The 26003-nt window shown below is 48.4% G+C and overlaps 9 protein-coding genes across 9 annotated transcripts; 4 read left to right on the forward strand and 5 right to left on the reverse strand.

Moving 5' to 3' along the window:
• Window positions 1-459: 459 nt before the first annotated feature.
• Window positions 460-1255, forward strand: SPPG_08374 (uncharacterized protein). The gene has a single exon (XM_016756533.1). It carries the CDS (start codon window positions 657-659, stop codon window positions 1125-1127), a length of 471 nt encoding a protein of 156 aa, XP_016604261.1. The 5' UTR covers window positions 460-656; the 3' UTR covers window positions 1128-1255.
• Window positions 1256-2543: 1288 nt separating this feature from the next.
• On the reverse strand, window positions 2544-3610 carry SPPG_08375 (uncharacterized protein). Its single transcript, XM_016756534.1, has 5 exons — window positions 3557-3610; window positions 3454-3492; window positions 3317-3383; window positions 2807-3259; window positions 2544-2744 (listed from the first exon to the last, which is right to left on the reverse strand). The coding sequence occupies exons 1-5, from the start codon at window positions 3571-3573 to the stop codon at window positions 2634-2636; spliced, it is 687 nt and encodes a 228-aa protein (XP_016604262.1). The 5' UTR covers window positions 3574-3610; the 3' UTR covers window positions 2544-2633.
• Window positions 3611-3697: 87 nt separating this feature from the next.
• SPPG_08376 (uncharacterized protein) lies at window positions 3698-5665 on the reverse strand. Its single transcript, XM_016756535.1, has 2 exons — window positions 4690-5665; window positions 3698-4597 (listed from the first exon to the last, which is right to left on the reverse strand). The coding sequence occupies exons 1-2, from the start codon at window positions 5615-5617 to the stop codon at window positions 3852-3854; spliced, it is 1674 nt and encodes a 557-aa protein (XP_016604263.1). The 5' UTR covers window positions 5618-5665; the 3' UTR covers window positions 3698-3851.
• Window positions 5666-6454: 789 nt separating this feature from the next.
• SPPG_08377 (ATP-dependent RNA helicase MTR4) lies at window positions 6455-10289 on the forward strand. Its single transcript, XM_016756536.1, has 7 exons — window positions 6455-7118; window positions 7187-7391; window positions 7469-7810; window positions 7871-8572; window positions 8635-9608; window positions 9669-9996; window positions 10070-10289. The coding sequence occupies exons 1-7, from the start codon at window positions 6480-6482 to the stop codon at window positions 10120-10122; spliced, it is 3243 nt and encodes a 1080-aa protein (XP_016604264.1). The 5' UTR covers window positions 6455-6479; the 3' UTR covers window positions 10123-10289.
• A 159-nt stretch (window positions 10290-10448) lies between these two features.
• SPPG_08378 (uncharacterized protein) lies at window positions 10449-11634 on the reverse strand. The gene is made up of 5 exons (XM_016756537.1): window positions 11380-11634; window positions 11190-11283; window positions 10848-11128; window positions 10641-10784; window positions 10449-10581 (listed from the first exon to the last, which is right to left on the reverse strand). Exons 1-5 carry the CDS (start codon window positions 11491-11493, stop codon window positions 10537-10539), a joined length of 678 nt encoding a protein of 225 aa, XP_016604265.1. The 5' UTR covers window positions 11494-11634; the 3' UTR covers window positions 10449-10536.
• Window positions 11635-11753: 119 nt separating this feature from the next.
• SPPG_08379 (adrenodoxin) lies at window positions 11754-12902 on the forward strand. Its single transcript, XM_016756538.1, has 5 exons — window positions 11754-11955; window positions 12017-12123; window positions 12184-12216; window positions 12282-12378; window positions 12433-12902. Exons 1-5 carry the CDS (start codon window positions 11780-11782, stop codon window positions 12533-12535), a joined length of 516 nt encoding a protein of 171 aa, XP_016604266.1. The 5' UTR covers window positions 11754-11779; the 3' UTR covers window positions 12536-12902.
• Window positions 12903-12956: 54 nt separating this feature from the next.
• SPPG_08380 (uncharacterized protein) lies at window positions 12957-19701 on the reverse strand. Its single transcript, XM_016756539.1, has 6 exons — window positions 19088-19701; window positions 18832-19028; window positions 17006-18766; window positions 16564-16944; window positions 14378-16503; window positions 12957-14315 (listed from the first exon to the last, which is right to left on the reverse strand). The coding sequence occupies exons 1-5, from the start codon at window positions 19511-19513 to the stop codon at window positions 14760-14762; spliced, it is 4509 nt and encodes a 1502-aa protein (XP_016604267.1). The 5' UTR covers window positions 19514-19701; the 3' UTR covers window positions 12957-14315; window positions 14378-14759.
• A 152-nt stretch (window positions 19702-19853) lies between these two features.
• SPPG_08381 (uncharacterized protein) lies at window positions 19854-21695 on the reverse strand. Its single transcript, XM_016756540.1, has 2 exons — window positions 21457-21695; window positions 19854-21393 (listed from the first exon to the last, which is right to left on the reverse strand). The coding sequence occupies exon 2, from the start codon at window positions 20510-20512 to the stop codon at window positions 19979-19981; it is 534 nt and encodes a 177-aa protein (XP_016604268.1). The 5' UTR covers window positions 20513-21393; window positions 21457-21695; the 3' UTR covers window positions 19854-19978.
• On the forward strand, window positions 20731-26000 carry SPPG_08382 (uncharacterized protein). Its single transcript, XM_016756541.1, has 6 exons — window positions 20731-21327; window positions 21931-24267; window positions 24328-24588; window positions 24654-24836; window positions 24905-25028; window positions 25093-26000. The coding sequence occupies exons 2-6, from the start codon at window positions 22006-22008 to the stop codon at window positions 25821-25823; spliced, it is 3561 nt and encodes a 1186-aa protein (XP_016604269.1). The 5' UTR covers window positions 20731-21327; window positions 21931-22005; the 3' UTR covers window positions 25824-26000.
• The last annotated feature ends 3 nt before the right edge of the window (window positions 26001-26003 follow it).

Raw genomic sequence — 26003 nt, forward strand, 5'->3', positions numbered from 1 at the left:
GTGTATTCGTAAGCGTTAGGGTCGCTAGTCTCACAAAGAGCTCCGGGAGTTTTGGATTTGTTAGGGCCGTGGTAGTTTATGGCACGACGGGAGGCAGGAGCCGCAAACACATTGGTGGCCGAGACCGCAAGGATAAGAGCAACAGCGAGTGCCTTTAGCTGCATTCTAGGTGATTGATGAGGTTCAAATTGGGGACGAGGGTATCGGGCTGCTGGAGAAGGAATAACAGGTGCTCTCTACCTTTTATTAGAATGCAATGGTAGAGATATTTCTTGGCAATGGAGCCATTGTCGCTGTGCAGGACAACGGTAGCACGTTGATCACAGATGTGTACGTCGTCCATTGCACGCCTGATAGGAATGATCGAACTTTCTTGTTGTCGAAAATGTTGTCGAAATGATCACTGTCATGGAAAGCTTTGTGGGACGCGTGCGTTGACAAGCACAGATTATGGGTACGCACGTTCCTTGTGATTTTGACCGTTGCACATTTGTTCGGCGCCCAAAGGAGGAGGATAGCCAACGTGGGTCAAAACGCGCAGGCCTCGTCTCTGCAGGACGTCATCACCAATAACGTGTGTGTTGCTCCCTACAAGAACGTTGGCTTCCAGTCGTGCGGTTAGCCACAAAGATCAGACAGTTTGATCAAGCGACAATATGCCATCCATCGAAACCACAACTCAGCGTCTCCGCATCGATGATGGGACGAATCTCAGCATTCACAAACCTATACTTAACGTAACATCTCTTTGGACACCCAAAACACCTCTCGTAGCAAAAGTCTCTATCTTTATCGTCAACCCATCGTCCAAATCTTACTCGATCTCAACGCCGTGGACAACAAGTGACGTATGGTCCGTTTATGATAACGATGGTCAAGACTGTCCGTTCAGAGACAAGGTTAGCAGCCAGCAATGGGTGACAATCCCACCGGGGGAGAGTGTGGTAGAGGCTAGCGCAGACTTGGATGAATTATATCGGATCCTCAATCCGGAGGACATAACATTGCCGGAAATATTCTATATAAAAGCAAAGTTTACCGCAGAGGTTAGAAATGAGGACGGAGATCAGGTTGGGGAGGTCGAGTTGGAGACAGATGATGCGATGGTGAGAGTTGAAGGTGCATAAGTAGGTCGGGTTTAGCATTCGGCCAATCATGTGCAGTCTACGTTTTTGCATCTCAAATTGCTTGCGCTATTTGCGACTTTCTTCATTGTGCGTATATTGTTTGTCTACGAACATGATCGGTTTCCACATACTGCACAGCTGAAGCGCCCTGACCGGCGTCGAGTAATTTTGACCATCCTCCTTTGACTTTGGACTGATATGGCAGGACACATGTCTTGGTTTGTTACTGTGGCTACCCAGAGTTAGGCCTTGATATCTTGGGCACGTGTGCAAGCTTATTTTTTCTGGACGCAAAGAGAAGTTGGATATATGTACATCGGAGGAACGGAGCCAACAAGCAAAGGGCACATAGACAAGTAGAGAACAAGACTTCCCAGCAACGCATTGAACGTCAAACTCAAGGTTCTCGTCCCCTGATCTTATCGAGTATCCCAACAAACTCCTCGCATGTCACTAACCTCGCAAACCCATAACCCAAATTCAAAAGAGTAGCATCGTGCATGCTTTGATTCCCGCATGCGGTTCCATCAGCCAAAACCATACATCAAAACCTCGGACAAAAGCAGATCGTGCCGTTGTTTCGCAGCATAGATTGGTCATGGTCCCTTCACCAAAACTTAGGTCTACTGCCTCTTTAATCGGAATAGAAGACGCTCACCAGCGATAACAACTGTGTTCACTCCGTTCTCTGTCAACTTTTGATGGAGAGGTGTGTCGTGAAATGCATCATAGTGTATTGGCAAAAACAAATGTCACACACAATACACCAGGGAATAGACTGGCGACAACCAGCCCGGAAAAGCCAAGTAATTCCCTCCTTACAACCAACTACTGCTACTAGGCCCAATTACACATGCAATACATTACGGTTGTTCTAACCGGGTAACTAAGCCCACCACCACGAGAGAAATCTTACTAAGCCCTTGATTCCGAGATTCTTTGGTCGGAGGATGTTCAGATACTAAGGTAGATCAGAATAATTAGACTGGATAATCCGCGTGGGAAAATACAAAGATAATGCATACCTGCGATCGTTGCAGCATAGTAGTAGCAGCGTTTGCAAGGGGTTCTGATTGCTGTTGCTGTCGGGCGGACGAGGTCCTCGGCACCAGAGCGGCATTCTCATGATGGACTTGAGAGTGTTGCTTGAATGTTGCGCAGATGCTTGCAAGTCGAGGGTAAAGAAACAAGAGGGAAGAGGGAGCAGGTCCCCTTTTATAGTTTTTAAAAAAAAAAAAAAAAAAAGCATTACATGCATGCCACACCAATCTGAGCAATAGATGGGGGTTCTGATTATGCGATATGATTAACCGGATTAATCCGGAAAACAATGGGTCCTAGTGCCATTTTCAATCACCTCCACACCTATGTTGTCTGCTTGTAAGTTATACGGAGCGTAATGCAGATGACAATCGCTCGAGTTTGATAATGCTTGTTTAGATAGCATCGCACCAGTATATACAATCATGTACCAAATTTCTACAAAGAATTTTCTTCATGAGTCCTTTAATCGCTGTCTTGCGCCAGAAAGTCTGATAGTCGCACGGGTCCCGACGCTTCCCTCTTCTTTTTCCGTTGGGACCTGTCACTTTCTCCCTTTGATTTACGTCTTTTCCGCTGTTACAGCAATTGATATGAATGCTAGGGTCAAACGTACATGCGTAGATGTTCAATCGTACCTTTGATCTTTCCTTCCCACCCCCAGAGTCGCTTGTAGAACTGCTACTTTCGCTCAAGCTGTCCTCTTCACTGCTGCTTGTTCTAGAATCTTCGCTGTCTAAAGCACTTCCTTTCCGGCTCCGTCTTCTTGAAGGTTTTGGTCTCCGATCTTTCCGAACTTGTGATTTTTCCGGTTCGCTGCTGGACTCATCGATCTCTCCATCTTCCTTCTCTTCACTATCTGCTTTCTCAACTACTGGCTGCTCAGCTCTATCGGTACTTTCATCAGACACTGCGTCGTGTTTAGGACTTTTTTTCCTGCGCTCTTTGCCTTTTTCTTTGTCCTTTCGCTTGCGCTTTCGTTTCTTTTCTTTCTCTCGATCTTTTCCCTTTTTAGATTTCTTATCTTTTTTGTTCTCGTCGAATCGCGCTTTAAGCTTGCGTTCGCGCTCTTCATCGAGCTGCTTTCGGTACTAATGATCCGAGGGTCATGATCTCGGTTACTTAAAAATACCAGATTCTCTGCGGACCTTTATCATAGACGCCTCAGTAAAAGCCCCGTCCTCTTTCTTTGCTTTCAATGCGCTAAAGTCATCCCTTGATGCGAACCAATTGCGCGAATGTCACTTAAATCGTGTCTCCGTTGGACCAAGCAAACGTGACATACCATGTCATGCCAAACTTCTTTCTGCTCTCTATGTAGTCCCTAGCACACATCGCCTCAGTCTCTACCAGCGCTACATGGGTATTGCTCTAAAAGTGAAACTCACCGAACCGTCCCGGACATGTTGTAGATGGGTGTCGGGCTGGAATGCGAATTCGTCGCGTGAATCTGATAACGCTGATCCTATTAGTACTACTGGCATGCACAGTCATCGGTTACACGTGATCAGACAAGAAGTTATTCGAATCTTTAGAGCAGTACACCTATTACGAAATATATTCACGATTGGCAACGTCCAGTTCAATGTGGCACTCGGAACGCCCTCCTATCTCTAATAATTTAGTTTGGTATCCTAATACGTATTCCTAGCTGATGCAGACCACTGACTAGGCACCATTCTACTAGGTACCTGATAACTCCTCTGGTGGTTCCAGCCAAAATTGTTCGGTCCATATCTGACGCGACAATTGCAAAACAAACTCATCTGATAGCCCGTCGATCCCATTTACTAATAAGGATCTTAATCGCGTGCATCCACTCATTAGTTCCTCCAGTGAAGCTTGGGTGATTGGCTGGGGCACATCATCACCGCCGCAACCTGCAATATCCAGCTCCTGTAGTACCGGGCAATTTTTGGCAACCGCTTGGATGAAGCGATCGGAAACCACCTCGCACCCACACATTCCCAGTGTTTTAAGCCGCGCGCCGCGTCGCTCCACCAGCTCAATCAATGTGTCCTCCGATTCCAACCATAGATCGTTCATAAACAACGTGTGCAGATTCTTACAACTTCGAGCAACAACTTTTAGCGATCGATCGGTACATCGTGAATAGCTGATGCCAAGGGCCTCGAGATTGGGACAGCTCAGGGCAAGTGCTGTTACTCCTTCATCGCCTATTCCAATGCAATTACGCAATTTGACAAACCGCAGTTGAGGACAGGATTCTGCTAATGCCTTTATCGCAACGTCGGTGATTTCCAGGTTCTCTTCTAACACAATGGTCTCAAGCTGCGAACATCGCCGTGCAATTCCGATGACAACATCGTCCAATACCCAAGTACGGCCAAGGTTCAAATGTCTCAGGTTGCTGCCTACCGAATTCATGACAGTGTGGTATATTGTGGCCGTCCGCTCATCCCGCTTCACTAAGCGATAGAAAGGTAAAGGATGTCAGTGAAGGATTCCACATATACTATAGATATGTCCAACTTCTGTAATCGTCAACATGTCAACATACTGTTATGCAAATCCAAGGCCTTCAGCTTTCCAAGTCCTGCAACAAAGTGCACGACATTCGACGGAGCCCAGTCCTCCTCTTTACCATATCTGCCAGTATGTGCGTTAGGATCCCCGCGGAGAGCAAAAGTATGTAGGTGTCTGCAACACTCGAACAGATAGTTTATTGTTCTGGCGGTGAACTGTCGAATGTCTAGCCGGAGAACTCTCAGCTCTGGAAAGCTGCGTGCAATCACATGAAGCATCGAAGTGGCGGCAGGTTCTCTTAAACGCAAGCGAAACAGATCCAGTCTGTAGACCTTGTTCCCTAAGGAGGTCCGCTTGTTGAGGGAGCTAAGCCGGGTACAGAAGACGAGCCGAAGGAGGACAGCCAGTGATGGCAAATATGGATTTCTCCATAGTCGGGCCGAGGCGACACTGTACCAGTGTCGATTTACCAAGAGACAAGACAATAGAGTTGATTGCTTTCCTGCCCGTTCTTGTGCGGCGGTGGGGGAGTGATGTGGAGAGCGGGATGAATCAACGTAGCTGAAGATGGTCCTAATGAGTTCGGGGGGAAGGACAGCTGCTCGCGAGTTTGATTTGCGCCGTAGCGGGTGAGCCTTCTGGTCTGTATTAAGATGTGCTTTTTCAATCGCGGGGGTGACTGGTCGTCCCGCAGCTGGGGCCTCTGAGGGCCACAAGTCGTTGCACAGGTCTGCAGCACATAGAGCGGCAGACCATTCTCCATCACTTACTCTTCGTCCATCGCGAATCTGTTGCAAAACGTCCGACGATAGTTGAAGAGCCCACCGCACTGTGGTTCGCTCAAGGTCGCAGCTGTCAATTTTATCTGGAGGCAGAGCGGGTGAGCGAGGAGAATAGGATGGCGTGTAGTAATTGGAATCTGTCGAGACAGAGTCCATTACTATTGGCGGCGAGTCACACATGGGGGGAGCAGCTGGAAACCAAGGGTAAAAATAATGGAAATGATGCAAACGCAAGCACAAACGACAGCAACACGATGCAAGACAAAAACCTACAGGCATGGGAGATTATCGATCACGTGACGACCCAATCGTTCCCAAATAAAATTACCGCGCAAATTTGCAGTTATCGCTTGGTAACACTGACGGAGACGAGGCTTTGGCTGCTCACGTAAAATTTCCCCATCCAGCAAATGGGCGAGAAATGGAGAGGACGAGTTATTGTTGACGACTGCCGGCTTTACGTCCACGGCCGAGTGTTACGGCGGCAATGCAGAAGGATGGGGTTGCGCCCCAAGGGTCTTGACTATTTGTGTTGACATGGAGCTGGTTCTTCCACGGGCAGCAATGCAAAAAAAGTGAATCTGCCGGTTTGGCGCATGATTCGTTTGAAGTTTGCAAGATTCCCTTTTAACATACGACCACGGCGTATCAAACAATATCCCGCAAACGATCTAAAGGATAGGAACTTTATGCCCCATCTTTGCCTGTCGCAACTTGGCTGACCTAACTGACGCAACCTTGTGAGTGCTACCCGCAACGAACCGTGGGTGCTTATGGGCGTGACCCTCAATTGGGGGGCGCATGGAAACAGCTCACATGAGATTTAGAACCTAAGCATCGACCGATTTACTTGCATTGATTTTGTTCCATCTGGCATAGTTGTTACTTCTTCCATTGTCTGCTGACGTAATGATGTAAGCAATTGCTTACGATTTGGCTTATGTCAGCACAATCATTCTGGTTGGCTGAAAAGTAATTTAATGCTTTAATGGGACTACTTGTAGTTCTTGGGCATTTTGAGATCTTTGACCAGTTTTGTGCAATGTTTGCAGGGAACACTGATGATGTGTTTGACCTCTTTGACGAGGATGAAGTAGCGGATACAGCAGTGGTCCCCGCCATCCCCACGAAACGTATACGCGAGAGTGATCAGACTGACCATCGGAAAAAGGATGACAAGTTCAGAGATCATCATGGGAAAAAGGCCAAAACTTCGACTGCAGGTACTCTGCGTTCCATAAACGCCGAGTATAGGCCCGTAGTAGCGGATGAAGTAGAGCAGCAAGTGGAACACGAGTTTGCTGTCTCTGGAGAAGGTCTCGCGGATAGTGGCAAAGGCGCACTTGACGGCACGTCAGCACCTGCAACGAACGGACCTACCGCAACCGCTTCGACAAAGGAAAACCATCTTGTCATTAGCCATCAAGTACGACATCAAGTGGCTCTTCCGCCAAATTATCCATATGTTCCTATATCACAGCATGTACCACCTGCCGACCCTGCTCGGACTTATCCCTTCACATTGGACCCGTTCCAGCGGACTGCGATCTATAGCATCCAGCGAAATGAGTCGGTATTAGTCAGTGCTCATACCAGTGCTGGTAAAACTGTGGTTGCAGAGTACGCAATTGCGCAGAGTTTGCGGAACAAGCAACGGGTTATATATACAAGTCCCATAAAGGTAGGCGTCCCACAGTTGAAATACCTGTTTTGGGCTAAGCGGTGAGCTAATTTTGATATGTTGTTCAGGCCTTGTCAAACCAAAAATACAGAGAACTGCTACAGGAGTTTGGGGACGTTGGGTTGATGACGGGAGATGTCACCATAAATTCGGGTGCTGGGTGTCTCGTCATGACCACGGAGATTTTGCGCTCCATGCTGTACAGAGGAAGCGAGATCATTCGGGAGGTTGCATGGATCGTATTCGATGAAGTGCATTACATGAGAGATAAAGGTAATTGTCGGCTATAACTTACCACAATCTCAGGCAGCATTCAGAACCTTGTTCCTAATCGCTTGTATCTATTTTAGCGCGTGGTGTCGTGTGGGAAGAGACTATCATCCTATTACCTGACAAGGTGCATTTTGTATTTCTTTCCGCCACCATCCCAAACGCCATGCAATTTGCAGAGTGGATTTGCAAGATCCACAGTCAACCATGTCATGTAGTGTATACCGACTTCCGTCCGACACCTCTGCAACATTATCTCTTTCCGGCAGGTGGAGACGGGATACATCTAGCTGTTGATGAGAAGAGTGTATTTAGAGAAGATAACTTTCAAAGAGCCATTGCCTCGCTTGGTGGCGATAAGGACGACAAGGGAAGCAAGGGCGCCAAAGGGAAGGGTGGAAAGCGTGACAAGAGTACTAAGGGTAAGCATCTTGTGTTCAATGTCCATCTGCTGCTCATGTCTGATTCCAAATCAAATGTAGGCCCATCGGATCTGTACAAGATCATTAAGATGATCATGGTCAAGAATTACCATCCAGTAATTGTCTTCTCTTTCTCAAAGCGAGAATGTGAAGGAAATGCACTGGTACTATCCAAGCTAGACTTTACTAGCTCCGAAGAGAAGGGCATGGTAGACACGATTTTTAAGAACGCGGTAGCTTCCCTGAGCGAGGATGACCGTAGTCTACCTCAAATAGAACATCTATTGCCGCTGTTGAAGCGCGGTATCGGCATTCACCACTCTGGCCTTCTCCCCATCCTTAAAGAAGTGATCGAAATCCTCTTCCAAGAGGGATTGTTGAAGGTATTGTTCGCCACCGAGACATTCTCTATCGGGCTCAACATGCCGGCAAAAACGGTGGTATTTACCGCTGTACGAAAGTGGGACGGAAAAGAAACTCGATGGCTCGGCGGTGGTGAATATATTCAAATGAGTGGTCGTGCTGGGCGACGTGGGCTTGATGATCGTGGTATTGTTATTTTGATGATAGACGAAAAGATGGAACCCGCGGTGGCCAAAGGAATGCTCAAGGGAGTGGCGGATCCACTGAACTCTGCGTTTCATCTCACCTACTCGATGATCATTAACCTAATGAGGATCGAAGGTATTAGTCCCGAGTACATATTGGAGAGAAGTTTCATTCAATTTCAGGCCAGCTCTAAAATACCCGAGCTTCAAAAAGGTAAGAGTCCTCATCCGTTTTCAGGAATCTTAACGCATAACCAACGTACATGAATTATGTAGAGATGCACGTGTATGAGAGAAGACTCGAAGAACTCACGATCCCTAACGAGCAGCAAATTCAAGAGTACTACACGATCCGCACGCAACTAGACCAGTTCAACCGGGACATCCGTGATGTCCTCAATCACCCACAACATTCCCTTCCCTTCTTACAATCAGGACGGTTGGTGCGAGTGCGAATGGACGCACCGGCGGATGCGGAAGAGAAGGAGTACGATTTCGGATGGGGAGTAATAATTACATTCCATAAAACAATACCAAGAGTCAAAGGGGACGACTTGACTGCTGCCCCCGAGGCACCAAAGATCGTTGTGGATATCGTTTTGCATTGCGCACCGGGCACAGAGGAAGGCTCAAAGAACCCGAAGCCGTGTCCAGCAAATGTGGAGAAGGGCGACATGGTTGTGATCCCATGTGCATTAAGTGCTGTTGACGGACTTAGCACCGTGCGCGTGTTTGTGCCTAAGGATTTGAGGGCTGCGGAAAACAGATATCAGTTGCTCAAGACAATTCGTGAGGTCAACAAGCGATTTCCCGACGGGGTGCCACTGCTGGATCCGGTGGAGGATATGAAGATCACCGACGACGGCTTCAAGAAGCTAATCAAGAAGGTGGAACTGCTTGAGAAGCGCTTGTTCTCGAATCCACTTCACAGCTCCCCAGAGCTTCAGGAGGTTTTCGAATTGTATGAAACAAAGGTCAACCTCAACTCTAAAATCAAGAACATTAAACGCCAAGTTCAAATGGCGGAAAGTATTGTGCAATTGGATGAGCTGAAATGCCGTCGTCGTGTGCTTCGGAGACTGGGCTATACAACTGCATCCGATGTAATTGAGATGAAGGGTCGAGTTGCTTGCGAAATTTCGGCGGGCGATGAGCTGCTATTGACAGAGATGATCTTTAATGGCGCTTTCAACGATTTAACTGTAGAGCAGTGCGTATCGCTGCTGAGCTGTTTCTGCTTTGGTGAAAAGGTTTGTTGATTTTGATGAACAAGAATATACCGGCTGCATCTCAATATTCTCTTTCTGTAGGTGGAAAAAGTTCAAGCAAAAATGCGAGACGAATTAGCGGTACCGCTTCGTATTATGCAAGAGTCCGCGCGTCGCATCGCTCGCGTTTCTCAAGAATCCAAACTTGCCATTGACGAAGAGGAATATGTCCAAAGTTTCCGTCCGGAACTGATGGATGTTGTATATGCATGGTGCCAAGGCGCAAAGTTCAGTCAAATCTGTAAGATGACCGATGTATTTGAAGGAAGCATTATTCGATGTATGCGACGGTTAGAAGAACTGTTGAGAGAGATGGTGGCAGCTTCCAAAAGTATTGGAAACACGGATTTGGAGAATAAATTTGCTGAAGGTGAGCCAATGTCTGATGAAAGGCGATTTCTTGCAAAAGGGGGCAATCTGGTTAATCCTGGTTTTTTGTTCAGGTATCAACAAAATCAAGAGAGATATAGTGTTCGCGGGTAGTTTATATCTGTAGAGATGGAGGATGCATGTTTCTTGTTTATATTGTACATTAATGGGAGTAGTGAAACTACAGGGCATGAAATAATGGTGATGATGATTCTACGACAACATTTAGTCCCAAAAACCTCATCAACGCGATACTCAAACTTTGTACTCAGACTTATAGACTCTGGTTTCCCGTACGTCCATATACGCCGCGTTCAATGACCCAGACTCTTTACAGTTACTGCAGGCGATCCAACGAACCTTTTGGCTGAGAGAGGACAGCGGGAGAGCTTGTGTTGAGCGTTTATATCTCTTACTCATGGCAACAACTATATACCGGAGGCCAAACAGTTATTACCAAAGTGCACTTTATTACTGGCCATGATCTGTTTTCTTATTTCTATGTGACTGCATACAAGATAAATGATATTAATGGTTCTGATTAGTCAGTAGTCAATCCAGCGGCACCACCCGCATAGCCGTAGCCCTAATGGAGAACATGAGTCAATATATTGTCACGAGAAATTCTCGATAAAATAAACAAACCTTTGGTCCAAACTTTCGACCATGACACATCTTGCAATATATCACACCTTCTTTGTCCGCCATAGTTGTCGAATCCACCAATTTATTACAATCAGTGCATCGGAAGCATAGTTTGTGGTACTTGACGCCCATGGGACCGACCATCTAGTTCCACGCGCAGGACGTTAAAACTATGTCATTGGCACACAAAAGGAAGGATGCGTTTACCTGCTCGGCAAAATACACCGGTTTTTGGCATTTAGGACAAACGTCCGCTCCTCCAAACTTGGGTTTCCCCACAAGCGGGGCCGAACCTGCTCCCGATCCCGGAGTTACAGTCCCGCTACCCGTTCGCGCCAAGTTGGGATTCGACCCGCTTCCAGAGGTCATCAGATTGGACTGGGATCCAGAACGGGAGTTGCTTGGACTGGGGGAGGGGGAGAATCGTTGGGTATCCGTGATTGTTGAATCAGTGTTGAGAACGCCGGCTCCTCCGCCGAAACCGTATCCTTTAGTGTAGGTCAGCACCATCTTGTGTATTATGCTCTATTTGCTTGATCAGTAGCCTACCCTTTGGACCAAAAAGCTTTCCGTAGCAGGTCTTGCAGTAAGCCTCCTTCTCCCGCTCTGTCAGACTGGTAGAATCAAGGCGTTTGTTGCATTCCTTAAATGAAGAGTGGTAATGTCTTTAGGCATAGCAAGTTCATCCTAGTGGCATTTATAGCCCTTATTTACAATATTAAGTCTATAGAATGCATACCTTGCAGGTTAAACATGACTTGTGCCACATCCCATTCGGACCTGTGACTTGTTCCGCCAAATACACTGCCTTGCCGCATCGAGGGCAGGAGGGTGCACCGCCAAATTGAGGCATTCCGTGTAAAGTATCGCGTGTTTAGCTTTCAGTCGGTGGTCACCCAGAGTAGAATAGCTAAAACAAAGTAATTATTATGTGGTTGTCTTCCGTTTACAAACTGCAAACACGTATAATGGAACCCGCAAGATGGATGAAAACTGTGGAGGTCGGAGATGTTACCTCAGCCGTCATTTCCCCACACATGTTGCCATAGAAACAAACCATCGTGACTCATCCTAGCAAACCAGCAGTTGAATAGTTTTTGCCTTCGTCTAGCCAGTTGTTCTTCCTGGCTGCCACCGTCATGCTGCCCTCAATAACCCGCCTATCGCAGGCACCCTGCAGGCTACTTCTTTCCGTGTCAAGAAGGTACCAGTCCTTCTCTCCCCGGCCATTCCGTGTTCCGATTCCACAGAGATCATTCCAGAGTGCGACACCACTATTGCATAAAGCGGTGGAAAAGCCGAAAACTGGGGAAGGGTACGCAAAGGGAGAGCACTAAATATCAATAATTAGCGCACACTCAAATGGTCTTGGATAGGTTGCAGGTGAACTACATTACACCAGACGGCGAAAAGGTTACAGTTTACGCCAAGGAGGGCGATAATTTATTGGATATTGCTCATGCGAACGATATCGATTTGGAGGGTATGCATAACAATTCAAGCTGGCATCGATGTGTTCATGTGCTTAACCGATTTGCATTAGGTGCATGTGAAGGATCACTGGCATGTTCAACTTGTACGTGGTTCTGACTGTTGCTAGAACCGTAATGTAGCATTGACACATACATAATGGAACGATAGGTCACGTCATTGTAGAGGACAAGTATTACGATCAGCTGGAAGAACCATCGGATGAGGAGAATGACATGTTGGATCTGGCCTTTGGGCTGACAGAAACGTAGGTAAATTTGATTATATCACAAAATGGTAAATGCCTAAAGGGTTACGCTAGGTCACGGTTGGGATGTCAGGTGATAATGTCAAAGGAATTGGATGGGATAACGGTACGGCTGCCTAGTGCGACACGAAACCTGCAGGTAGAGAAGTTGCGATGATAGAACTCGAAGAGCTGGGCATCAAGTTGCGGTTTCCATGTGCGGTGGCCACCATGGAAAAGCCAGCGCCTTGCGTTGTCTAACTGTGGGCCATGCATCTGACACGGAAATCGATTCATGTATTATAGCTAGCATTTTGCACTTTGGCCTTGCCATTGGCACAGAAGGCTCCGAGATGCAGTAATAGACGATGAGGCCAGACAAAGTGAGCATACTCCTAATCCACAACTGATGCTTTCCACCTGATTTTCTGCAATGCTCCAAACGAAATACGTGCATAAAAAAATGTATTTTGATAGCCTTATGAAAACTTGAAATATACCACCAGTAAAACGTAGAGAAGAATATAACAGAAGCAAGAACAGGAAAAAACATCAACAAAAAATAAAAATAAAAAAGAATACACACGCAAACAACAACCTCATCCCCGTCAGCATAATTCAAACAAAAAACCCCCAACAGATTAGTCAAAAATTCCATCACCAAAAAAAAAAAAAAAAAAAACGTGTCCTATGACTTTGATTCCCCTTCATCTCCGGCTTTTGGAGTAACCACAACCCCCGCACCGCCCGCGACAGCGACGGCCCTCATCAATGCCCCTCGCCATGCCAATTCTCCATCCAAACTTGACCCTACACCAGGACTGGGATAGTCGCTGGGTTCCACTCCGTCACGAACAGCTTTTACCACCGCAGATTCATCACCCGTATCATCTTCTTTGGGAGCCGACGTCGGTGCTGGTGGGTTAGACTTGGGGGGTAAGGGAGATTGGGCCATGCTCGTTGACATCACTACTGGTCCTACTGAGGATGCAGTTGACCGGGTAGTTGTGTTCTTGCCCACCCCTCCTTCGTTTGTCATGGCTACTTGCGTAGGGTCACTCGGATCACCTCCGATAACGGGCGGGAATTCATCCATCGGAGTGGTAGCTGTAGGCGGCGGCCCTGATGCATCCCCATTTTCCCCAGGATACGCCTTGGGAACCCCCATGACCCTTGTCGTAGCGGGGAAATAACTATCCGAGGTGGTATTCGCACCACTAGTTGTACTGTCGCTCGCCGACGACCTGGATCCATCCGACAGTGTCACCGTGCTGTTCGTCCCCGTCCATGGCCCGCTCTCACTAGCTGGACTCCTTGCAGAGTAGAACACGGGCGCATTTTGTGGCAGCTCGCCTAAACCTCCCAATCCACTACCCTTCCCTCTTGCATTTCCAGCTCCCAGATCTTCACTCCCTTCGTACTGCCGATTCCCTTGGGCTAATGCCGCCCTCGCTCTCGCATTCTCCGCAGCCTCCTTGTAAGGATCCAACAACGCAGATGCGGCCTCCAGATTGTTCTCATCGACATCTTTTACCCAAGGATGCACTAAGAGCTCCTTGGCTGTTGGCCGCTCTTGTGCTGGACGAGTGAAGCATTGTCGGAGGAAGTCAATGCCTTCGGGGCTAAGTTGAGACGCATCTGGAAGAGGTGGAATCCGGTTGGACATTCCAATGTGATACATCACTGCCCACTCGTTATCGAGTCCACTCCAGGGTTTCCGGCCCGTGATCATTTCCAGCACACAGCAACCCATACTCCAGATATCCTGAGCTCCATGTCTTCCCAAGCTTTCACCCGTAATGACCTCAGGAGCAATGTAATGCGGAGTTCCAACAAGGGTGTTTGCTTCACCATTCACAACGACCGTCTTTTGCGCTTTGTAAATCTTTGAAGCTCCAAAATCCACAAACTTTATGTGTCCTTCCTGTCCCAAGAGGGTGTTTGCCGGCTTTACGTCTCTGTAGACACCATATATCAGACACATTCAAAGCTACACGCAAAGCAAACCTGCGATACTAACCGATGAACGATGCCCTTTCCATGCAAATACTCCAAACCCCTTAACATCTGCTTGGCATAGACCTTTACAACCTGTTCATCCTCGAACCGTCCACCGTGTTCAAGCAAGCTTGCCACTGAATAGGGGCAATACTCCATGAAGATATATAGTTTATCTCGGTGGACTTCCACGCCATAATATTCAATGATATTAGGATGGTGTAGAAGCTGGAGTACCGTCATCTCGTCTTTAATGGAACGTTGGAGAGATTCGAGGGATGTAACGTCTGAGAAGCGGATCTCTTTCACAGCCATCAGGTCGGCAGTTTCGAGATTGATAGCCATGTACACCTAAAGCATGTAAAATTGCTTAGATAGCGTTCAAATTCGTGCATCAACAACGCTCATCCAATACTTACCGAACCAAAGCTCCCCCCACCCAAGAACTTCCCTTGTTGCCACCGCAAACTAATGCTGCTGCTTGTACTAGCCAAGAAACTGATATTCCGATCCACCACGTTCCTCGAATCCAAAACTTTGCCTACAACACGACTACCTTGCTGACGAGCCATTCTTTCTTCCTCGAGTTTTTCAATTCTCGCCAGCCAGGCTTTCTGCTTCCGTTGAAGGAACGTGTCCCCATGATAAGCACCATGAGAAGATCGGGTATTATTAGATGACGCTGGTGCCGGTGCGGATGGCTCTGGTGAGCTCGCAGGTTTTGTATCGGACCGCGGGGCCTCTTTGCTTTGCATATCTTGTGCAGCAGGTTGAGGTGCTGATGGTAATCCGTCGGTGGGTTCATTGATCTTCGGTGGTACATCCACCTTCTCGGTCGTCTTTGCAGGCGCCGCCTCCCCATTCTCTTTGGATTCATTCTCGTTACCGGTTTTAGGTTCATCGTGGTCGCTGTCAGTGTCCGAAGCATTGCGTAGAGCGGAGATCTCCGGCCGTTGTCCCTGAACTGGCGCACTGGGATCTTCTCCGGTTTTGGCTCCCGGGGAAACAGACGATGCGGGATCTGAGGGTACTGGCAACTGAAGTTTGCTTCTGTCAATTCCACCACCACCGGCTAAAACAGCGCCCAGCACGTCCTCCACGTTCAAGACACCCGTTCCCCCTCCTTGCTCGAAACCTCGGATCAGTACCCTCATGCACCTGGCCACGCCCATTCGTAATTCCCCGAAATCCCCATCACTTAAGACGTAAACTCGACCTCCACTAGTGGCAGTCATCGCAAACTCAAGGGCCATCAGACTCCATTTGAACGCCTTTTGCTGCATTGTAGGCGGACACGCTCCAACACAGCAATCTGCCGCACAGAAATCAACCCACTCAACGGCAAGTCCCACCAACCGCTTCATCATCGTTCGGTGCTTTTTACCGTTGCCAATGTACTTTAATGAGCGCCAACCAAAGTCTGATGCAAAACTGAACATGTCCTCAACAAGATCTGCTGCACTTATCACGGCTTCGACATTTTGCCCTGGGGGTGCGAGTGTTGTAGGTGACGATCCGCCATGCTGCCCACTAGCGATAATCCCGCCAATGACGCCTGGAGAACCACCTCCTGCAGTCACTCTGCTGAGGACCACTCTGACTTTTGCCACGCTTCCAATGATACCTTCGCTTAGCTCCACCAGCTTTGATTTCACCGCCTTCAATGCCTCATGGACAGACTCCACATGAGCACGGTGAGGTTTTACCACAGTAACATCACAGCTTATGGTTCCCTCGAAAATGGCCTTGCAGACCCCCAATCGTTCATTGTTGTCGGCAATCAGCCGCACACGTTCCGACTTCAGCTGTATGGGTCCTGCTCCTTTGCCGAGGCGGACTTGCATCGAGCGGCCTTGCCAACTCATTCCCGCCGTTCGAAGACGATCCTTGGGGGCAAACAAAAGGATATAACCATCTCCAATTGAATCCTGAAAATTGTCGTACTTGGCGAAAGTGGCCTTTAAGAGTTTTGCGACACATTCTGGTCGGTTGTTGAGGGACGGACTGGCGAAAATATAAACACCTTGATTCGCGTAGGTGTCGGTACGAACTAGGGCATGTCCGGTGGCTAACAGGTTTCGCATTAGAACAGGATAGGGATCCGACACAGTATATTCTGCTGAGTTTTCAAACTCCTTAGTGAGTGTTCTAAAATGGCACGTGTTAATGTCATCCCTCGCTCGAAATGAGATGTAAAAATCCACGTACTTTTGAAATCGCAACAGCTTTCGTGCTCGGCTCCTTACGTTGTCCAGCATCCGCGCATACCATCTGACCATTCCGCTACTAGTCAGCTGAGCGTTTGTTGCTTCCCCATTCTGCCCATCTCCAACCCCTCTCAAAGCATTATCCAGGTAAATCAGTACTTTCCCCAAGAGTTCGGCCTCGAGTTCGCAGAACTGCACTGCGGTTTCCACATCTCCACCATCAATGTAGAAGCAGATCGCTGACATGAAATTCCACTCATTTTCCAATAGCTCAGCTTCCTTGAAGAAAACGGTGTCGGTGGATGATTTTAGCCGCCAGTTCAAAAGGGTGAAGTAGTACTTCAAACTTTTGAGCAAGATCACGTCATAAGAAGGACTCAAGCTAACGAAGAATGATTATAAGTAATGTCTGCATGGAAAGACCAGATCGACGTAACACATACCTATTTGCGATACTCCATCCCTCCGCCTGGGTATCCAGCTCTTGACATTCATGCTTGATCCTGATCGCCAAGCTCAATGAAACACCAAAGTCCTCAATGATTTGGTCCAACATAACTCCACTGTGCGTGGCCAGCTTTTCGGTATACTCCAATCGCACTTTCAAGATCTCCTCCATCAAATTAGAAGGAAAACTCGCAAGTTGTTGCAGTTCGTTGATATATGTTGGCAGCTGCATCTTTTTAAAAGCAGAGGCGTTCTCGATCATACTTGCTTTGCACTTGGCCAATAGACCGCGCAAAACGGACATGATTCGAATCTCGAGGAAAGTACGTTTGACGCCGCTTTCCTTCAGAATACGTTCAATAAAGGAAGTGTCGATACGCTTATCAGGAGACAAAGGGTGCTGCGAACGGGATGTCAGCAAATCTTCACTTCCGGTCCAGTTTTTGAGCACTTGAAGCTGCAATCTCAGTGAGTTGCTGATGGTGAGCCATGAATTTAACGCTTCCACTTTATGCTGGAAAGGTAACCCCGCGTACAGTGGTTTATCAAGAATTAGGGCCTTGCGGGTAGGATATAGAGATTCCATTTTGTCAACCCTGTTGAGGATCTCAACGACCTGATCGTACGGCGATTTTTCCGACGTCGCCTGGACTTCAAAACGTAGGACTTCATCGATAGTCGCCTCGGCATCCACCCGTCGTTCATCAATACGCTGACGCTCCTCTGGGACAGATCGTCCCCGCAAGTACGCCCGAATTCCCAACCAGATTTGGTATTGCTGATCCAATTGCTGCTTCTGAGTTAGGGTACCGGTAATCCGTCGTTTTTCTGAGCGGATAACTTCGCCAGTCAGAACTGATGCCAGCATCGTCTGCCATTGTGCGCGTTCTTTGTTTCCCGGTAGAACAGATACATCTACCCCCCTTGTACCACTGTTCCGTCGCTGCAGTGGGGTATTGTGCCGCTCAAGAATCGGTCTTGGTGAAATAGGAGGAGGTGTTTGATTACGGGACGGTGATCCGCCCTTGGTTAAACGGTCCCTTCGTCGCTCTTCAGGTCCCTTCCCACGCAGATTCACTTGCTCTCCGTTTCCTCTCTGCAGAGAGACATGAACACTGTCACCGTCATCTTCGCTGCTCCGGTTTGCCCGATCTCGACTGACCACGTAATTTTCCTTATGAAAAGAATTATTTACGTGAGGGCGTTTGCGACTCGATGGCTTTGGGAGCTTCCGCGGCATCGCAAGCGAGCTTTTGGCAACGAGTTCGCTCCCTGAATCGCTCCCTGAGTTTGCGACGCCCTTCTTTCCATTCAGCAGAACATTTAGGAACTTGGGTTTATCTGCTTTGGGGGAAGAATATATGTACACTCGGCCTTGCTTTGGGGTACCTGGAGCGTCACTACTGGAGGGACGTCGTTGCCGAGTCGGGCCTACGTCGAGTGTATCACCTGAAGATTGCGGAGACCCAGGGTCAAATTTAATGTCAATTCTAGGGCCTGGTGATATTGCAGATCCACGCCGCGATGGTATAATAACTTCGTCTTCCTCACTACTCGACGTTACAGGTCGCCGATTACCGTTCGGGTGATATGAGTGAAATCTCTTGATAGTGGGCCGCAGTGCCGTTCGGAGTTCGGGCCTGGCTTGCGGTTTCATCGGCCGATCAACATTTTCTGTTCCTGCAGTAGGCTCGCTGGCGGACCGTCGCAAATTAGGCCGACCCTTGGTGATAATGAATTGGCCATCTTTATCAAGCCTGTGAAACAAATGAGCGCATATACATCACGGGTATATACCAAGACAATACCATAAGGTACATACCGAACAACTTCAAATGACTCGGGGTCCAGAACGTCTTTACTCAAAATGCACTGCCAAATATAAGTATCCGTGATGACAGGAATGCCACGCAATAGTGCTTCTTGAATCAACTCTGTAAGAGCCATATTTTCGTCGTCATGGGTATCGAGAAGGACACTGGTAATGTCAGTGGTTGACTCCAACAATATATGGGTTGTCTGGGACAACAATCTTCAGTCTAGTTTGAAACGATCATTGCAGTAGGTCTTGGACATACCTCGCTTGATAGCTTGTCCGATTTATCTGTATTTCCACCGTATAATGTTATGGCGTTGATGAGATCTGTTCGTGAATCTGCATCCGATAGTGCTCTCAAATTGAAATGCATATGGGCAAAAATGCGAGTAGATGACATGGGAGCTGTTGGCAGCGATTCCGGCTCTGCTGTCGTTGCGGCGAATGTAACTTCGAGCTGGTGAGTGTCATTCTCATGACCAGGGATTGGGTCGTGGCCGTGCCTTTCGACTTCGTGTGCCTGAGATAGTCGAGTTGACTGGTCATTTTGCGGAGAGACTTGCTCGGCATCATCGAGCGACATGTTAAGCTGGTCGACAGAGCCTTCCGCCTTGTCCTGCAAAGGAGTGCGCTGCTCTCCATTAGAGTTCCCCTTGGGCACAAAGTGGTCCAAGAAGGTGCTCAGCATGGCTGTCAGGGCCGGGGTGCTACCGAGTTCAAACTTTGGAGAAGGTTGCCACCGGGGCGAGACGACGTTTGTCGTCTTGTCGTCTTGGGTATACCAAGCGCTGTGGGCCGAAGGTATCTGAAGCGCTAAGCGAAAAGCCAAACTCTTGGTCAAAAATGTGAATCGCAGTGCAGGGAAAAGGTTTTTGAAGGGACTCTGCGCTGCTTTCACCACCTTGTCGCCGACTCGCCGACATGAGGCACAGTAGTGGCACAGTAATGGCACAGTGATCGCGTGCTGCTCGAAGCTTCGATTGCATTGCTAGCATTTTCGATCGATTTCGTCAACAAACGCTTTTTAATGGCATTTCAAACGTTTGTTTATTTTGAAAGATGTTGGAATTTTACAAGCTAAAAACAATGTACAGAAGCATTTTACTAGATAACTACATGATAATGATATCCATTGTACTCTTTGATATTTCCATCACAGCAAAGCAATCAACTTTTTCTCTTCCTTTTCCGGGGCTTTCTTGGCTAGTGCTATCTGCAGCACACCATTCTCCATGGTGGCCTTTGCATTATCCACCTGAGCATCAGGAGGCAGTCGGATTCGTCGAGAGAACTTGCCAAACGACCTCTCGACAACATGCCGACGATCAGTCTTCTCTTCGTGCTCGTGCTTGCGTTCACCTTCCAATGTTAGAGCACCATCCGAGACATGGATCTGAACATCGGATTTTGAAAGGCCCGGAAGATCCGCTTTGATCACATATTCCTTGTCGGTCTCTGTCACATCGACACGAGGGCCGCGCAAAAAGGTATCCAGATCGCGACGCTTTCGAGTAGATACTTGCTGGTTATTCAGATCGGTAGACTCCTCTTGATTTGTGGAATCGGCATCGCCGATCATTAAAGTAGGCTGCATGATAGATCTTACGTATCCGTCCAACAATGAAGGAAATGGGGTACGGAAGAATGGATCATTGAAAAGAGGGTCGGTGTTCCAGAGGAGGCTCATATTGTATTCAAAAATCTTGGATATTTTGCAGGTAGATCAATGGTATGGGGCGATAGCAAATCGCAGATAATTCGTATCGAGGATCCGCCAAAGACTTTAGCACAGTATATTGTTGGAAGGAAGACATGTGTAATGAAAATCACACTCTTTTATAAGGATGGTTAAGTTAAGTAGCGTCAAGTGTCGCGTTCTTTCACGAGCTTTCTGGAAATGTCAAGCAAAGGTGTGTTTCTTGCAACAACGGATGATCTCAAAAGTTCGATGGCACAAAGCTGCCACGTCCTGTTCAAGAAACTTCCATGGCATCACCTGGAGTACATGGCCATGTCCATTTAACCCTCTTGTAAACGTCTGCAGTCTACCGCATGTAGAGGACGATGACTAGTTTCAGAACCAGAACGCACTTGGACAGATTGATCTTTCAGACTCTGGAACACTTAGATTCTTGATATACTTGCTGTATCCGTTATGGGAACATTATCAGAGATAGCCATGGATATCCCAAAGCCTTTTTGGATAGCTGTATAAGGGCCTGTTGCATCGTGGTGATATACACCTTTGATAGCCAAGGTTGTTCATCGGATAGACGATAATGAACGCGTAAATGTGGGTGCAAGAGATCCTCAATGACCCTCAAAAAAGAGCAAGCAAGACGTGGGGGGCCAAACGACTAGAAGTCTTTGCAAACCACGCAGGCGTTCGCTGGCGGTTGTTGTCCTTCACATTTTTTGTCAGTTGGCGGGAACAACAAATGGCCACGCTATATCAAACATACAAAACGGCACTGTGCTATTGAGTGCATGATATTCGTACAGGTATGTTGCGAGCAACGGAAAGGATGCGTGTGGTGTCGGTGCAGCGTAGATAGTCACGAAAACCGTCTGAGGTTCAGGCTCGTGAGCAGTGGGGTAAAGAGGTAAAGAGCAGTGAAGGGGACGCTTTACTGTTGGCAGAAATGGCATTCGCATATGCCCATGTATTGAACTGCCCAAAGGACTCAACATGGTGCATTGACCACACGCCTCTCGGCCGTGTAAGGAATTGCTGCAGGCAATACTGGGAACGTTGTGGGCTGCTCGTCTGTCGCGAGTGCTGACCTTGATGCTGGCCAACGAGATGCGTAAACCGTGAACTGAGATGCAATTCACTTCATTGTGAGTTTCGGCGGTTGACGCCAGTTGCGGGACGCTGTAAATTGGGGTTGTCAAACCGGAAAGGATGGGATGATGCTTAACGGAGTTTGTGTAACGTGCGGCGGAGTTATCGCTCGTCGTCGTCGTCGTCGTCGAGCAGCTGCCTTGTCTCGCCGTCTCGCCTTCTCCCGAGTCTCCGCTGACAGCTAGATTGAGTTAGAATGCACGGTATCGCTGGACCTATGAAGCTCAATTCTTCCTTTCTTTTCTCCATACACTATACAGGCTATTTATATTCACAACGGTGATTCTCAACGCATCATCAATCACACGCATAGCACATTGTGCTAAACCCAAAGCATGTCATATCTAACTGGCCGATGTCAAGTGTGCAATGGCACGGCCCGATTGCACAAAGACGACTCTGTTCCTTGCCAACATGATCCAGACTGTCCGGGTTGTGTCCGTTGTAGAGACTGTATTGATGGAAAGGTAGTCTCAGTACCCGGTTCTGCCGGGGCTTCGAGAACATCCACAGTTGGTACGGGCACTCTCCGAGGAAATACAATAAGAAAGCATGGCCACCAGCTGTCGACTGCGTCGGGGATTTCGGGATCGTTGTTCACGAGTCCAGTCGACTCGGAGACTTCTTCCGTCACAAGCGCCGATACACCATCCACACATGTTGGGCCTCCTGTACCCTCCATAGAGGCACCAGTGCTTCCACCCGCGCCAGTTCTTGGGATACACGCTACCCTTCCTCCAGCACCCGTTCTTGATGCTCGGACGTTGCCACATGCAGAACCGTCTGCACTTCCACCTGCTCCAGTTCTCGCATCACCTACATCACCCCCTCTCACAGAGGAACCGAAAAAGGCGGGTTTAAGAACACCCAAGCTCGGTCGCAAAAAGAAGACCGAAGCCCCAGATACGATCAAGCAATCATTACATTCGAGTGAAGATCAGGTCACTGCTGGACCCAGCGAGCGAGGAAAGACGGCTGGAACTATTGGGGCACTTGGTGTTGCATTGATGGGGCGGATACGCAAATCTGGTTCTGCCACAGGGTTGGTGGAGGCCGCACGAGTTGCACCTGCACCAGTGGAGGCGGTTGAGAAGCCTTTGGTCGAGGTCATACCGCCCGTCACCGTTGCCGAAGTAGCAGTTCATGATGGTGCCGGACCCACTTCCAAAGCGACATCAACTTTGCAGTCAGCCGTTCATCGTCGTAGCTTCTCCGGTCCTCGTATCACGACCCTCGTGAATGACCTGCAAGAGGGCGCCGGCGGCAGGACAGCAACAGCGCACTTCCAGTCTATTGAGGAGCTGAATGATCGTGCGGTGACCACAACAAACAAGCCAGTGTTTGAGGGAAAAGATCTGCCAGCGTTACCTGATAAAAAGTCACTCGCAGCCCGTAGCGCGGATCAATTGGTACCTGAAAAGAAGCCCCGAGGCAAATCCGATCTGTTCTCATTTGCAAGGCCAAAAAAGGTGGTTCCCGCTCCCTCTATTGACTCTGATATTTCGTCCAATCAATCTTTGGCTGGTGGTGCTACCTCTGATACATCCCCACCAAAAGGAACTGCTGGTAGCCCGGCATTGACTAGCCCCATTCTTGAAATGAGCGGAGGAGTTGGAGGGCGGAAGGGGAAAAAGGCATTGTCAACAACGCTACCTGGATCTCCGGGTGGGATCGCAGAGACCGAGTCTGACCGCGGCCTGCCAAGTCCTTCATCAAGCAACCCGCCAGCAGGTAGGGAACATCGACGAACATCGTCGAGAGGCTTTCGAGAATGGTACGCCAGGTTCTCTAGCGAAATTTCAAAGCAGCGGTTGGAAGGCATGGCTGAAGAGACCGAATTTCCGGACCCCATCACTTTGGAGTCAATATTCGGATCAAAGATTTCTGGCGCCCGTGACGCTGTCGCTTGTTTATCTAAAGCGCACACTTGCTTTGAATTTGCTCGGCAAGAGCCTCGTTGGGTTAAAAAAGGCGACAAAGAGGCACCCGGAATCCAAAAAGAGAAAAAGGCAGTTGCTGATCTGGAATTATTGGACGACGTCGCCTGCAAGTATCGACCTCTTGATATCTTCCACGAAGGAAGATTGGCAACTGTCCAGTATAGTCATTCAGCGAACGGGCCGACGCTAGGTATCATAACGTCTGGGAAGCCGGACGACCTCATGGATGCTCTCATATTCCCTCTCGATCAAGACATGTCGTACGCGGAGGTGTTCCTCGCCACGTATCGCTTCTTCATGACCGGCAAGCCGTTGCTTGATAATTTAATTGAATGGTACAATGTCGATTTAGACCAAGATTTGCTGACATCGTCGGCACCAGTTGCGAGCACGTCCCAGGAGACTACCGACAGTGTTGAAGACCCAACTGCTACAGCTAATCCTGCCTTCCATCACCATCACGAGCAGTTTCTCAAAAAGCATCGCAAACACATTCAATCCCGCGCTATTCGCGTCCTTTTGATGTGGATCAAGAACCATTGGCATGATTTTCAGGAGGACGGTATGCTCTACTTGACATTGATGGCATTCTTGGATCATGTGTCCAGTGTGAGCTTTGGAGATGGTCAAAAGATGACGCAGGCCATTCGCGAGCAGGTGCGGACGTTGACTTTATTCATTCATTTGACATGATGTCTTACCCTATTTCTATTTCAGCGCTTGTCCTGGTACACCACTCAGTACATACCGTTCTTCCCTTCCAAGCGGGGCGTAATGAACGATAATACTAAACCCTGGGCTTTGGTCTGGTCACCAGAAGATTTCGCTCGTGAAGTAACCTATGTCGATCATTTCTTGTTCCGACAAATTCGGCCCGATGCCTACTTGCACGTCCTCGCGAGGCCTGTGGCAAAGGAAGGCGCGGGACGGAATGTAGCCTTGAAAGTTCTTCTCGAGTACATTGGATGGTTCCGTCTGGTAAATATAGTGAGCGGCATGAGAAAAGGCTGGACGTTTTCCGTCTCATTTATCTCAATTATTAGGTGGCTGCATACACGGCGACAATTGTTTTGCGCGAGGACTCTTCCAAGCGAAGAGCAAAGGTTATAAAGCAAGCAATTCGCATTGCCAAAGCATGTCGTGAACTGCAAAACTACAATACCATGTTCGCTATCCTGGCGGGTTTAAAGCGACCTGCTGTGGTCAAGTTGACCAACGCCTGGGAGGTATGCGCTTGGAAATGCCTTTAATGGAAACTTTAGTCTGAAGTGAGCTTACTCATGTTGCTTAAAAGGCACTACCCTCGAAACACATAGACGCATTCCAGAATCTCCTCTCGCTTATGGATCCTGCGGATGGTTACGCGACATACTGGGCCGAATTTAAAGACGTCCAACCACCTGCGATTCCGTTCCTAGGTATGTATCCTTTGCGACTTTCTGAAAATACCATATGGAAGGACTGACGATGTATGGCATACAGCGGCATATATGCGTGACTTATTAGACATCCACTACGAAGCTCCAACATATTTGAATGATCCAGCGTCCTCTGCTGGCGACCGGGATGGTCCTTCAGGGAACTTTACAAAGGCGCGACGGAAGGGAGGACGCACGCGAACAGCCACCGGGGATACCAGTATCACATCTACGAATGAGGAAGAGTGCACTCCACCTACGCCAGCTGATACGAATCCTAACCCTTCTCTAAACCGGACCATTCATTTCCAGAAGTACTATGACCTGTACGCCATTGCTGCGGAGCTCGAGATGTTCCGGATGTCCTCGGTGTACCCACCCAATGCTGACAAAGATGCTGGGGCCATCGTCTTAACTCATATGCGGGATTTTGCAGTGGATAAGGAGTCTGGACGGTGGATGGATGATGTATTGGAGACGACGATGAATGCTGCTACTCCAACAGCGAATGCCGAAGGACGTCGAAGCGTCGGCAATACCTTAGATACACCCAAGGCTACCGCGAAATTTGCCAGTTCCAGTTCTGGAGCACTGTTGGAGTCCACTGGTAATAGAGGACCATCGGAGGACAATTCAGAAAAAGCTGTAAAACCTCCTAAGCTAACTCGAGTGGGAAGTATCAAGCGGGATGCCGACGCAGAGAAGCCATTGGGTCCCCAATTGCCAGTCGCCCAAGGAGAAGAGGGAAGTACATCCAAATCTGGCGGAGGAACTGGGAGTGTGGAACAGAGCTAGGTGGGAAACTCCGGGGGTGGGCAGAGTGCAGCAAATCATATGAAGGGTGTGTGTTGGGATAGTTAGTAGTAATTAAATGTGAGACCGTTTCCAATAGCATATACCCCGTTAGCTAATTCCCTTGGTCATTCTGCATGAACATCTGGAAATGTGGAATTTGGTACCCTCGGTCGGTTCACT

The sequence above is a fragment of the Spizellomyces punctatus genome, assembly GCF_000182565.1.
Source record: "Spizellomyces punctatus DAOM BR117 chromosome Unknown supercont1.21, whole genome shotgun sequence".
In the NCBI taxonomy this organism is placed as follows: Eukaryota; Fungi; Chytridiomycota; class Chytridiomycetes; order Spizellomycetales; family Spizellomycetaceae; genus Spizellomyces; species Spizellomyces punctatus.